The sequence below is a fragment of the Scomber japonicus genome, chromosome 17 (assembly GCF_027409825.1).
Source record: "Scomber japonicus isolate fScoJap1 chromosome 17, fScoJap1.pri, whole genome shotgun sequence".
Lineage (NCBI taxonomy): Eukaryota > Metazoa > Chordata > Actinopteri > Scombriformes > Scombridae > Scomber > Scomber japonicus.
The window spans coordinates 13349356-13361461 of NC_070594.1; the positions used below are offsets into that span (position 1 = coordinate 13349356).

Consider the following 12106-nt stretch of genomic DNA (forward strand, 5'->3'; position numbering starts at 1 on the left):
ATATTTACCAGCATTTGGCTGGTGGCTGGTGTTCATTTTGGGCCCTGAAGAAAATTCTAACATGCTAATGTTTACCATGTTTACAATATTAGTTTAACATGCTAACATTTGTCAATTAGCTATTAACACAAATTGCAGTTTATAGACTGATAGGAATGTCAAAAGTTTTGCAGGTATTTAGTCATTAACCAAAGTACTGGACAAATTAAAAATTTGACCTCATGGTAGTGCTTTAGAAGTCAATATCACCAAAATTATTACAATACACATTTCATCCAAAACTGAAAATATCAACTTCATGGTGGCAGTAGAGGAAGAGGAGTCAGTAGGATTCATCCCCTTGAAACATGGATGTCTGTATGAACTTTCATCGAAAAGTATCCAATAGTTGTTGAGAAATTTCAGTGTGGACTGACAGACCAATAGATAGCAACAACAACAATAGCCATCCATACAGCTATTCTGCTTGCATGGTTAAAATTATATCACAAACATACCAGGGATGATGTTTCTATTCCACAGTCATTTGGATTTACCACATCAAGTCAGTCAGTACAGTTAAAACCAATCTCGTGATAAACAATTTGGAGCATGTCCTATGTTTTGAAATATAATTATTTGACAAGACTTTTTGTAAGTCGCAATAACAAGTAACAATATTATCCTTGTTCATCCATAAGTATATGAAATGGTGTTGTTATGAGTTTTCTGGTTGTGTAGATCAAATTAAAATAGATTAAGCTAAATAATAGTGGCATAGGTTCATGAAATAATTCAAATAATGCTTCTAAAATGATGAAAGACGATCATAGACTGATTTCCATTCATTAATCCTCCAATAAAACAGGAAGAGTACGGGTTTGTAAAACTGAACTGTGAGTTGTAATTTGCTATCTGGCCACACGAGGATACTACAGGTCCAGTCATCAAACTACCTCACACTGAGTGTAAGATAGCATTTGCTGATTGGAAAGCAAAGAATTCAAATAATGTTGTGGACTCAATGTTATTTCATAATGACACCAGCTTGTCCTCAGTGATGGTGCTGATTTTAAAATGCTGCGATTCACTTCAGGAGGAAGCAAAGACCCACATAAGCACATGAAGGGACAAAAAGAGACACATTTATACTCACTCCACAGGACACTAAGTATTAATGTGTTCAAGAAGATTAGGATTTTGAAAAGTCACCCTACAGTTTCTCATCAAGGAACTGGAAAGCACTTCCAATCCATTTTAACTTGCAGCTTTTAATGTCTGACACACCAGTCATCTCAAATAAATTTTCCCGCAGCAATCATTCCCTATTTAAAATTCACAGCCTAAATGTCCTTCCAAAAATCCCACATTCAGACACTGAAGGATGGTTGTTAGCCAGGACATTTTGAGCTGCCCTGGCAAAGTACGGAGAACGCTGCTTAGAGCCAAAATTACCCCTGCTGACTGTGACTCCGAAGCCTCTGTGAGAGGTGATTTGCAGAGTGTGACTGTGAATGGCAGCCGCGAGAGAAGACAAAGTGAGAAAGTAGAGGAGGAGGAGCAGAATGGAGAAAGGAATGAGAGAGGTCTAAATCAATGCCATCCACTTCAGCTCAGTGCCAAGAAAGACAGATGCTCTCTCTGTCTGTTTGTGTGTGTGTGTCTGCACACACATCAATCAAGAGTTATTTTCCTTCAAGTCTATTTCTGCTTTGACCAATTTAATCCCAGATCAATGTAAGATGGAATGTAATACATAGTGACTCGAATTTAAATTAAACTTGAATTTAAACATATCGATCACAGCGTCTAACTTTCTTTCTGTCCATTAAGAAGCTGAATGACTGCCATGGTCACTGTACATGACAATCTAGAGCACAAACGCAGTTTGGCAGATTTGGAGCAAAGAAATACTGTCATGTATGTGTGTATCTTCAAATATGCACCTGTGCTGGAGGAGGCTAAAACATCAGAGAAAACGGTCTCATTTCAAGCTCCTTTAAAACATTCATCCCCAAAAAACACTTTATGAGACCATCTGACATGTTTTTCGGCTACAACAACTTGTCAAGAGGGGACATATTTAAAATTCTGGCTCAGCTCCACATCTGAGCACTTGTCTAGACCTCACTCATTCTCAGTGTAGAGAGTTCACTGCGTTGGAGCTCACCCAACATCATTAATACACACTGCTATAAAATGCCTCCTCAAATTAGCTACTTCTCTACACATGTCACAACTATAATAGCCTACCTCCCCATTCAATAGACACATGTTTGCATTTCTGCCCCTGAAGCAAGGACTGGGTGACCCTGTTCAATCAGAAACACTATCTCTCTTAGCTCCATTTCCACATGTATACATACAGCAAACCAAGCAAAGCTACAAAAATAACTCTGCCATGCAGCACTTAAATAGCGCAAACCAACCCTCTCTCAAGGAACATGAGAAAACAACCTTCACTCTGAACAGCTGTAATTAATAGACTGTCACAGTTCAGTGTTAAAAAATGCAGGAAAAACTAATAAAAACAAGTTTTAAACACAGTCCTTCTCTGTAATAGTGTAAGCACAAACCCAAAGAATGATCACTAGACAGAGCAGATATAATCTTACATGCACCATCACTGTTTAGTCTGATATGTTTTCACTAGAACTGCTGGCAGTGAGAACTGGGACCTGTTGCACAGACAAATCTGCATAGCCAGCATACCAGCATGCAGTCTTGGCTCACCAGAAACAGAAACAGTTGAACGCCCTACCTGTAACTGTTTATGAATCGTCTGTGCCTGGGGTTTAAACACCACCGCCTCCTCAGTCTTCATAGCTCCCACCACCTGCCTGAGCTCCAGCCTCAGCTGCCACTTCCGTGCATCTCTCAACCCCGCAGTCCTGCTGCTCACTCCAGCCTCGATCCCTGACGCTCCTTGCCCCCCTGCCATGACAAGTCCCACTGCCTGGCTGCAGCTGCATCAAAGCCCTCTGCACCCAGAGCAACTACCATCTGAGCGACCCAATGCTCGGGTTTCCATCTCCGTCACCTGCCAAAGACTTGTTGGGGGGTGGGGGTGGGTGGCTGTGCAGTGCTATCACTGACCCACTGACATTTACAGTAATGCTGTACCAGTTATCGCCCTGTGCATCATGCCCATTGTCATGTGCTGTCATTCTTACTGTGCCATTCCTTTGTCTCAGCCTCTCTGAGACAGTCTTAATACTGTTTGACCCTGAGTAAAAGTCCAGTGTCCACATACAAAGACTCAGTGTCATTTAACTCACTGTGATATGACTTTTGACTGTATGGATGAATAGCAGAAAAAAAGAAGAAAAAAGGCTGGATTGAAAGATATCTGGGACCAAATATATATTGAGTTTTAGCAAAGCTACAAACATTTTTTACAGTGACACTTTTTACAGCCTGAATGCTGTACTGTTCTAAAGACTAAAGTGCCCAACAAAATCCAAACACTTTACACTTTAAATAACATCTACTGGCAATTTCGCTTACAACTCTGGGTGCAATATGCATTATTTCTTCTTCCAATGTGATGTAAGGTTGAGATATTTTGAGTGCAGCTATAATGGGTTTGACAGCGCAGAGATGTTCAGCTACCTAAAATATCACCAGAGCTCTCTCCACCTACACTACCTACAGTACATGCAACCCACAGCTCAATGCAAGAAGTTAAAGCACAGACTCTAGAGGCTGTCAGCAGTCATTTTGGGGAATGCAAAAGAAAACAAGGCAGATTGATTTTGACAGTATTTTACCTCTGAAGCACATGTACTTCATGTACTGATATAAATGCATGCCCCCTGCCCCACTGCTCTGGGCTAAAGTACATACGTAATTATTAGCGCTAATGCAACCCATTGATGTTCTCACCCTGCATGTCACAATCTCACTTGCCACATGGATCCTTTCCTGCAGCCCCTGCAGCAGTAACACCAAACACATCCTAGCCATAACACCAGCTTATTTCCTTGTACCAACATTATCACTCATGCCATTTTCCTTAACCTTAACTTCAAGGTAAGAAACCATCTAAGATGTTTCTTTGAATGTGTAATCTAAATACGGTCAGCTTTAATTTCCCTGTACTAATAACTACAGATGTGATTTTGTTACCACTGCCTTGAAGTTTATCTCTTAAAAGCTGCTTTTATCAGAGTTATCTAAAAAAAAAACCCTTTGCGTCAACTCAAGATCTTAAAGTACTTTCCACCCACATGGCCTAAGCCTGAAATTGATATTATGATGAAGCCATGCTCTAAGTGTCAGAGTATGTAATTAAAGCTTGAAAATTGACTACCTTAGATGGCAATTTTTAGAAAATAAGCAGGCATTATTCTGCTGTATTTGCTGATAAAGACTCAAAGAATCACAAGAGGAATTCAGATATCAGGAGATACACAGGAGAGATTCAGGAGAGATTTGATTTTCATCCAAAAGAGGAGCAAATTATTTCAAGAAGAGAGAGGGACTAAAGTCCCCATCCACTAAAAAGTATGTTTTTCTTCTTGTCCCCACAGTTGGATGTTTGAGCTTCACTGTACAGAATAATACATGTGCAGAGTTTGACACTAGAAGGCTGTTTTCACGTTTATCTGCTGAAAGTAGAACATCTCTTTGAGCTCATTGAAAATCACAGAGGTGGGCCTACAAGCATGCTTTATGATAACACAAATAGTTTGGAAGCCAGTGTAGGTCAAATATTCAACCTACACCAGTATGTGGTATGTGTAAACTTGTAGCTTTCAGAGCACATTTGTAATGACCAATAAGGAGTAGATGTACTTTTAAGGATTTTAACAATATAATTCAACATTTTTGTGGGAAAACCATGTCAGACACAGATTATCACTCAGAGTATATACAGAGTAAAACATGTCTGGAGAGGATCTTTAGAACGTGATATGCATGTCATTCCAGTGATCCCACTAGCTTCAGATATAATCTGTGAACAGCAGCTCTTCTGCAGCTACTGCAGAATTTAGAGGAACAAGCCTACAGGTAGTCTTGGTGAATCTTGATTCAGGAATCATTATGGTCCTATAAAATCCTTGCAGTTGTTTGTTTGCTCTCTCTCTCTCTCTCTCTCTCTCTCTCTCTCTCTCTCTCTCTCTCTCTCTCTCTCTCTCTCTCTCTCTCTCTCTCTCTCTCTCTCTCTCTATCTCTCTCTATCTCTCTCTCTCTCTCTCTCCCCCCCCCCCTCCAACTACTTATCATGTCTTTACTCAGTATACTTTACCCAGTTTTTGTCTGAGATGGCAATGCTCTAAAACTTTTGTAGCCATCTTCCTCTTTCTTCCTTGAGCACTTTGTATTAGTTTAGCTCTAACCCATGACCTATGCACTACTGAATATTGGTAATGTAGGACATAAGTCTTATTCTTTTGTTGAATGAATGTAAGTTTCTCTGCACCTTCTAAAAGCTCAATATGCAAACTAATGTCTAATATCAAAGCCTCCAACAGAGGCAGGAAATACAGCAGAAACACAAGCACTGCAAAACAAATCTGCTCAAACTGCAAGTCTTTTCTTTTACATGTGTCACCTTACATACACAGGTCATTCTGGATCCCATTTACAAGAACAAAGACATTCAATATTGGCCCATGGTTGAGGAAACATGAGCAAAGAGAAGGAAGGAGATAGCATTAACAGGCCTGTGTGCACACACGCGCACACACACACACACACACACACACACACACACGTATGGTATTATACATATGTGCCAAACACATACGCAACCAAGTGCACACACAAACACACACTATCATGGTGAATTACCCCTTCGGCTCCATAGGAGTCGGCAATTTGAGGGTGTGAAAGTCAAGGTGCAACATGAGACCACCATTAATAATAGCTGTGGCAGTGCCCCTGCTAGTGCTAATGAATGCAACACATTAACACACATGTAACCTCGCCTCACACACCCACCCACCCACACGAGCACCCACACATTTGAACCATTAACGTCAACATCAAAAAGAGAAATGCAACATAAGAATGAAGATGTTTCGCAAGAAGGTAATTCTAGTGCACTTACTCATGCACCACGACACACTTCAAATTGTATGACTGAAGAAGCTTTAAGAGCACAATGTATAAAACATGGAAATGCTGTTAGCCTATACTTCTGGATTAGCATGTGTGCTGAGGGCTGGTGGAGGAGTAGGGAAGAGGGGGAGAATAGAGATGAGAGCCAAGGCTTTAAGCAATACTAATGCTCAGTTGAGATGAGCAGTCTGACAACAAGGCTACAAGCCTTGTGAATAAACGATGAGCGCAAACGCCAGAGGGCAGAGATAGTAGTTATTTCTGCATGATGACTGCACCGACCTCTCAAACTGCTCTCTGTGCATGTACACTAACAAAAATATACATACACACACACACACACACACACAGTGAGACATGCAAATATGCACAACACAACGTTGACCTTTTACTGTACTCTGTCCCCCTGTACTATTTGGTGAGCACATCAATGTAGGTCTGCCAGACTAGAAACTGCTTTGTCCATGCCCACCTGGTGTGTGCATGTGGAACACACGCAACACACACACACACACACACACACACACACACACACACACACACGTCATATTGTGGTAACTTTTGGGGACATTACATTTTGGGGGACAAGGCTTTTGTCCCCAATTGGTCCTAAATCAGAAATGTGTCCCCAAAAGTAGCCTATAACGGAACACACACACACACACACACACACACACACACACACACACACACACACACACACACACACACATACAGGAATACATAGAGCTGGGGGAGTCTGCCAAGCAGAGGAAACCTTATGTCAATCAACTGTCAGGGCAACCAGGGGGTGAGACCTATAAATAACATAACCCACCTTGGGAGTCAGGGTCACACACACACACACACACACACACACACACAAATGCCCTTACATACATTTGACGCACGGACGCTTATTTATACAGTCATTACACTGACAAATTGCCATTAAAAGGGATAGAGAAGCAACTAAATACCAAAAAATCTAAATGGTAATTTTTGAACACAAAGTTTTGAGAGGAGGCCTGAACTGTGTCAACAGTGTCGCTTAATGTAAGCAAACCGCGGGACTTTCCTTCATTTGTTTCTTTAAACTAGCACACGACCAAACTTACACACAAACTTGGCAGTTTGCATTTTTTGTGTGCACACTGCAACCGAGAGCAGTGACCCCAAATTCATCAAACTACTTTCCACACCTTTTTTTTTACTAAATGTGAACCACAATTAAATTTGAGCCCCATTTAGAAGGGATTTTTTTCTCTAGGGGACACTGGGTCAATTTAATATCACATGTGCTGATCAATCATGTGCGTATGACTATGACTAAGAGTCTTGTCTCGTGTTATTGAGTTTAACACTTCTGGGTGACAATGATCACATGGTTTTTCAGTTGAAATATCCTTGTCTAGTTTAACAATGGCTCAAATGACTTCTTTCAATATTGGAAGTCAATATATGAAAAAACGATCAGACAGATATAGGAATGTCCTGTGTAAGCCTGTTCTTAATTAACACCTTTGGCAAGCACCATGTAAGATTCAGAAAGCTCAGAAATTGCTAACACAGGTGGAGAAAACTGAAAAAAACAGGAGAGGAGGTAAGTACAGGAGAGGAGGTAAGCACAGGAGAGGAGAGGAGAGGAGAGGAGAGGAGAGGAGAGGAGAGGAGAGGAGAGGAGAGGAGAGGAGAGAAAAGGAGAGGAGAGGAGAGGAGAGAAAAGGAGAGAAAAGGAGAGAAGAGGAGAGGAGAGGATCCACCTTAGCCCAACTAGGCTCTGGGTCAGGATCCAGAGCTGGATTGTAGGAAGGGTTCTTCTAACACATGCAAACCCTTTATGACCTACTTTCTACTCAGTGGTGGCCTACAGCAGAGCAGAATCAGCTGTCATGGCAACATGCACTTCACATCTCAGCACCCATCATCATGATTATCATCATTATGATTATCATCATCACCATCATCATTATCAATGGCGCTCCATAGCAAAAGGGAGAAACATGGGGACATGCCACTACAGTTAATCTAGTCTTTTCTGGAGAGGCTCATGCGAATGAAACAAAGGGAGAGTGGAAATGAGGACTAAGAGAAAAGACTTGGCGGCACAATGTAATTATGTCATGTGTGGAGTCATTCTCTGTGTTTCTCTCTGTTCCTGCTGACACGCCACCTCCACCTGAATGCATGGCAGCAGGCAGCAGAGGAGAGATATGGTAACAAAACAGCGGGTTGTGATTGTGTGAGTGCGACCAAAAACAAAAAAAAGAGAGAGAGAGAGAGAGAGAGAGAGGGATTAAAAACAGAAGGGAAGAGGAAGTCATACTTTGGGCAACGGCGTTTCGGATGACCGGACTTTCTTGGGAGATATCTGTGAAGAGAGCAAGAGAATTATTTTCTTGGTTCCCCCTCTTCAGAGATATCTCCTTTGGCATATTGCTGTTCTCTGTTACGGGAATTTTGTAGATGTCTGATCACGTATTTTCCTGTCAGCAGTACCTGTAAGTGGTTCCTTAGAGACTAATATATAAGTTATAAAGTATAAGCTTGTTGTTTTAGATTTATTCAAATGCAAGTGCTGCACTGTTACAACTTTCTAAATCAGAAATGTGAAACTGTTTAAAAAAGGTGTGAACAGGTGTTGTAACACACACAAGACAATGAGTCCTAGATTTTGAAGATGAAGGGCGGTGGCCTTCTGAAAGGTCAACATTTGGGTCAGACATACTGTATAATGGAACCACAGACCGCACAGGAGAAGAGTAAGAATGCCACGTGTTAAGCAGTGACCCAGTGAAGAGGCCTAATACAACATACATTATGCAAGAAAAGGCCCTCAGAGTGCGAAACAACCATATGTTCTGCTACAACCCAAAGAAAGGTGCACAGAAATATGAAGGAGTAATTTATTAAATGTTCTGGTGTATTATTGAATTTTTCTACTTCAACAAAAGTGTCATTGTGTGATACGTTAATAAGAACCAATGAACAACAACACATCAGAGGAGACACTCAGAAGGTTCAGAGACAAGAGGAGACACACAATCACAGTAACAGGGAAGGTCAGGAGGAGAATAAACACAGCCGAATGAAAAAGAGAAATCCCTTTGCTTTACTGTTAATGGAAAATGAATAAAGTTTAATAAAATGATCTCTTTAAAGCTGCATTAAGCATTTTCTAACCAGTAGAGGGCAGAAAGACAAACACAGACTACTGGCTCATCAAGTCCTTAAGGGTACCATGTAAGCAAACATTTGCTTATTCACAGAGACAGCATACACAGGATTATATGAACATCTCATTGGAGTCATGTTTCTGGCCAGCTGGCAATTAGTACTGCATCAATTTGTCTGTAAAAGTGTATGTCAAATACACTGGCTAATGGTTTGGTCTCATCTGCTCAGAAAAAAAAAGTCTCTTGTAAGATTTTATTTGAGACTTTTTGCCTTCATTAATCATGCAACAAAGTGGGACCATATGTCATATTTCGTAAGTTACACTTTTAGTACCATTAGTCCTAAATGACACAAATACCTCAGCTGTCGACTTTTGACCCTTTTGATCCTCTGTTTACCTCAGTTCTCAGCTGCTTTGTGGTTGGCAGTTAGCGTTCAGTCATTTTGTCAGAGCTTGTTTGCTGTCTGCATTATGTATATGTCTATATGGTAGGTTGCTGAGACATATGTGCACCCACAGTACCCAAAAAAGAGCTTAAAGCAGATAAAATGTACAGAGAATGAGAATTGGCAGTTCATTCTCAATGGGTGTGGCACTACAGGGAAATATATTTGATTCAATGTAACTTTAATATCACAAATGTAGTTTAATGCAGGTTTAAAGCAGTATGATATACATTGATATGACTATAATTTAATATACCAGGGCAATTTGTATTGTTAAGTGGCCAGATGGCACTGGAGAATTAAAAATGTTGCCTCACAAAACAGACAACAGAGTGTAACAAGTATAGTGGAGTGGTGGGTGAAAGCAGAGACAGAAAACTAAAAAGGAAGAGTTTCAGAACAGTGATGATACTGTTCTGAAGGAAAGAATAAGTACAGATATAAGACGGTGTAGACAGAGTGAGTGAGGATTGGGCAGGAAGCCAAAACAGGACAAATAAGGATAGGAATGAAGAGTGGCAATTATAAAGATGCAACACAGAAAATTGTGATTTGTCCCCAGTGTGCAATGTGGTTGCTCTCTGTCTCACTCTACCTTCATTGGTGCCAGCTGGATGGGGGTGATGTAGGAGGGGTCCACCATGGGCTTTGGGCGGTTGGCAGTGTCCGCCAGGAGGCTTTGCCATTGCTGTGGCAGCCCGGTGAACTTCTGCTCCCGCGGATCGAAGCCCGTGTGGACCCGGTGCTCAAAATTAGATGGAGCTGAGATCTCCAGCCGTTTCTTCTTCTTCCCAAACATGCTGGAAAACCCTGACAAACCTGCCAAACCAAAGAAGAGAGTTGTGGATTAATATTTTGTCAGATGCATCAAACAACTGAATTTAAGAAAAACAAATACAGGAAAAAAGGCAGTAATGCACATGGGGTGTACAGTGCAGTTCTCCCCTTTCAAAGGTTTGGCTTTTTTCAGTCTTTCAGTCAACAACTCTATTCGACTGTATATTGGAGATATGATACCATTTCTACACCATGTTAAAAATGTTCTCTCCTACTGTTGAAAAGCCTTTCAATAAGAATTTAACAAGCAAACCCAAAACTCTATTAAACTCTTTTATCTCATTTAAAAGTAAAGACTACCTTTAGATATTTGGCATGAAGCAACATTTTAAGTTGCCTAAAAATGTTTTGGGATCTTTCAACGCCTCACAAACTGTCTCTCACCAGCTTTTCCATCCAATACTGAGCCTTACAGATGGCACAACAGCGAACTTCATGGAATATAAAAGCCAGAATTAATAGGAAAGATAATTAAGCAATCACCCTGGTTCTTATTAAGTTAGTATAGCAATCAATTAGGTTTTACTTGCCATGCCTGCAAGCTGCACGGCTGACAAGTCAACCAGTTTTAAATTGATGTTTCATATTGTGCTGTGATGTAATGTATTCTGCCGTTGTGTAGCATGCTATGCTCTGCCTTATAATGCTGCAGGATACAAACAGAAGACAGAACAAGCAAAAATGTCCAAACATGCTAAAAAAAACAAGTGTCCACTTTGGTTACATAATATAAACATCAGAAAAAAACCAACTGATGCACTGAAGCAGAAAAAAAGGAAGAAAAATTAGATGCCAAGTTGAGATTGTGAGGTTTTTACATAGAGTATGTAACAACATTCAGAGGCATATCATGTATGCATGGCAGCACTACTCCTGTGCTTTTAGTACTTAGAAATCCTGTTGTGGTATTGGTGGTTTGGGTGGATGCATGGTGTCCAGTCATAGGAACAAAATGTCATGATGGTTGGAGTGGCTGTGAAAGAAGCCTATTGTTTCATTCCTTTCTAGGAGGCATTGTCCACAGAGAAAAACAAAGTCACCCCCCAACCCTCCTTCTCATTTTCCCTCTTCCCTCTGTTATAGCTTTTGCACTGATAATGTTTACTGTGACAGTCCATGCTACTCAATTCTTAAATTTACATATGGGTATTGTACATGTGATTTGTGCACAAAACAATCAAGAATCCTCCACTTAAGCAAGCGCTTTGGAAGGTCTTAGTAAAAACCACCTGAGGATTTTAACATCTACATTGTATTAGGAAAAAATGCATATGCCGGTCAATATGAAAATATACTATAATATACACAGTGGTTAATGTGCATTCGATCAGACTGTGTAACTCTGTAACTACCTGTGTACTAAGTTACTGTTACTACTCCCGTTTAGTCTAGTATAACACCAAAACAGTTCACAATAATAAGCAGCAGATTCACCACTCAAATTTTCATTCATTTTTGAAACAATGGGTCTTGGAAATTCTCAGTGTCCATGTTTACATCCACACTATTATTCCGAATATCATAATATTATAATATTCCATTTGGATGTTCCAAATTAGGCCTTATTGCAAATGTAGCATTTTCCGATTTAGATATGTGGGATATAGCGATATTATTTGGG

At 40.5% G+C, this 12106-nt stretch overlaps 1 protein-coding gene across 1 annotated transcript in view; it reads right to left on the reverse strand.

Moving 5' to 3' along the window:
• The window catches only part of pak5 (p21 protein (Cdc42/Rac)-activated kinase 5), a 36397-nt gene extending 25950 nt beyond the window's left edge, over positions 1 to 10447 (reverse strand). Inside the window, exon 1 of the mRNA XM_053336577.1 lies at positions 10244 to 10447. Within this exon, the coding sequence (XP_053192552.1) occupies positions 10244 to 10447 (204 nt within the window). The remainder of the gene's footprint in view (positions 1 to 10243) is intronic.
• Positions 10448 to 12106: the final 1659 nt, after the last annotated feature.